Genomic DNA, 1,156 nt, shown 5'->3' on the forward strand with positions numbered 1-1,156 from the left:
CTTATTTATGATGCTTTTTTTCTTGGGTGCTCTGCCTGTGATGGTTTTTAGGCGGAGCCGTTTGCACCAAAAACTGTAGCAACTGCTCCCCCTTCTCTCCCCCTCCCCCCATCCCTTTCCTTCCCCTTCCCTCCTCCCCTCCGATACTGGATCAACAGCAGAAGAGGGACCGGTCTGGATCCGCGCAGATAGACAATGAATAATCGCAAGAAATTGACTTGAATTTCCCCGAAGCCGGCGCCGCCGCAGCTGGAGACGGCTCTCTTTTTTTCTTCTTTTTCTTCTGTTTTCTTCTTTAAAGGCAGAGGGACCACAGAAAAACGATTCGTTTCTTGTACCTTGTTCCTTTCCCCCTCCTTTTCTTTTTCACCTTTTGGGGGATTTGCAAACCGAATTACATGCATGTCCAGTGGGGGTAGGTTTAATTTTGATGATGGAGGGTCCTACTGTGGAGGCTGGGAGGACGGCAAAGCGCACGGCCATGGGATCTGCACTGGCCCCAAGGGCCAAGGAGAATACACCGGCTCCTGGAGTCATGGCTTCGAGGTGCTGGGGGTCTACACCTGGCCCAGCGGCAACACGTACCAGGGCACCTGGGCGCAGGGCAAGCGTCATGGCATCGGCCTGGAGAGCAAGGGGAAGTGGCTGTACAAGGGAGAGTGGACGCACGGTTTTAAGGGACGCTACGGGGTCCGGGAGTGTACCGGCAACGGGGCCAAGTACGAAGGCACCTGGAGCAATGGATTACAGGATGGTTATGGGACTGAGACCTACTCGGATGGAGGTGGGTGCTGCGCCAGCCCGGAGTGCTTAAGGAGTGGGAGGAGGGTGGGTGAGGAGGGAGGCGGGAGTGCCGTTCTTTGCACAGCCTAGTGCTTTCTCCATGTCTCTTTCCTCCTGATTTGTCTTATTTTCCTGTGGTTTTCGGGGTTCTTGTTGTTGCTGGTGCCTGCTGCCTTGGCGGCGGTGCTGTAGAGGCCCAGAGACACCCCAGGGAGGCTCCTGGCCCTCTCGCCACAGGTTGCTTGCTCCATATGTTCAGTGGGGGTGCAGTGCGGTGGTGGTGCCTGGTGCCCCTCTCCGACTGTGTCCAGGAAGCCAAGGGGCTGGGGGTGGGGGGTGGTGGTGGTTTTCACCTCGTGGCTTAGAGCTGAGC

The 1,156-nt window shown here is 56.7% G+C and overlaps 1 protein-coding gene across 1 annotated transcript; it reads left to right on the forward strand.

The window, feature by feature from the left end:
* The first annotated feature begins 402 nt into the window (after window positions 1–402).
* Window positions 403–873, forward strand: LOC123253961 (junctophilin-3-like). Its single transcript, XM_044683040.1, has one exon. The coding sequence runs from the start codon at window positions 403–405 to the stop codon at window positions 871–873; it is 471 nt and encodes a 156-aa protein (XP_044538975.1).
* The last annotated feature ends 283 nt before the right edge of the window (window positions 874–1,156 follow it).

The sequence above is a fragment of the Gracilinanus agilis genome, unplaced genomic scaffold (assembly GCF_016433145.1).
Source record: "Gracilinanus agilis isolate LMUSP501 unplaced genomic scaffold, AgileGrace unplaced_scaffold1161, whole genome shotgun sequence".
Classification (NCBI taxonomy): Eukaryota; Metazoa; Chordata; class Mammalia; order Didelphimorphia; family Didelphidae; genus Gracilinanus; species Gracilinanus agilis.

Bases quoted from the DNA above. Each gene is read 5' to 3' on its own strand.
- LOC123253961 (XM_044683040.1), top strand. From the start codon at position 403: ATGTCCAGTGGGGGTAGGTTTAATTTTGATGATGGAGGGTCCTACTGT.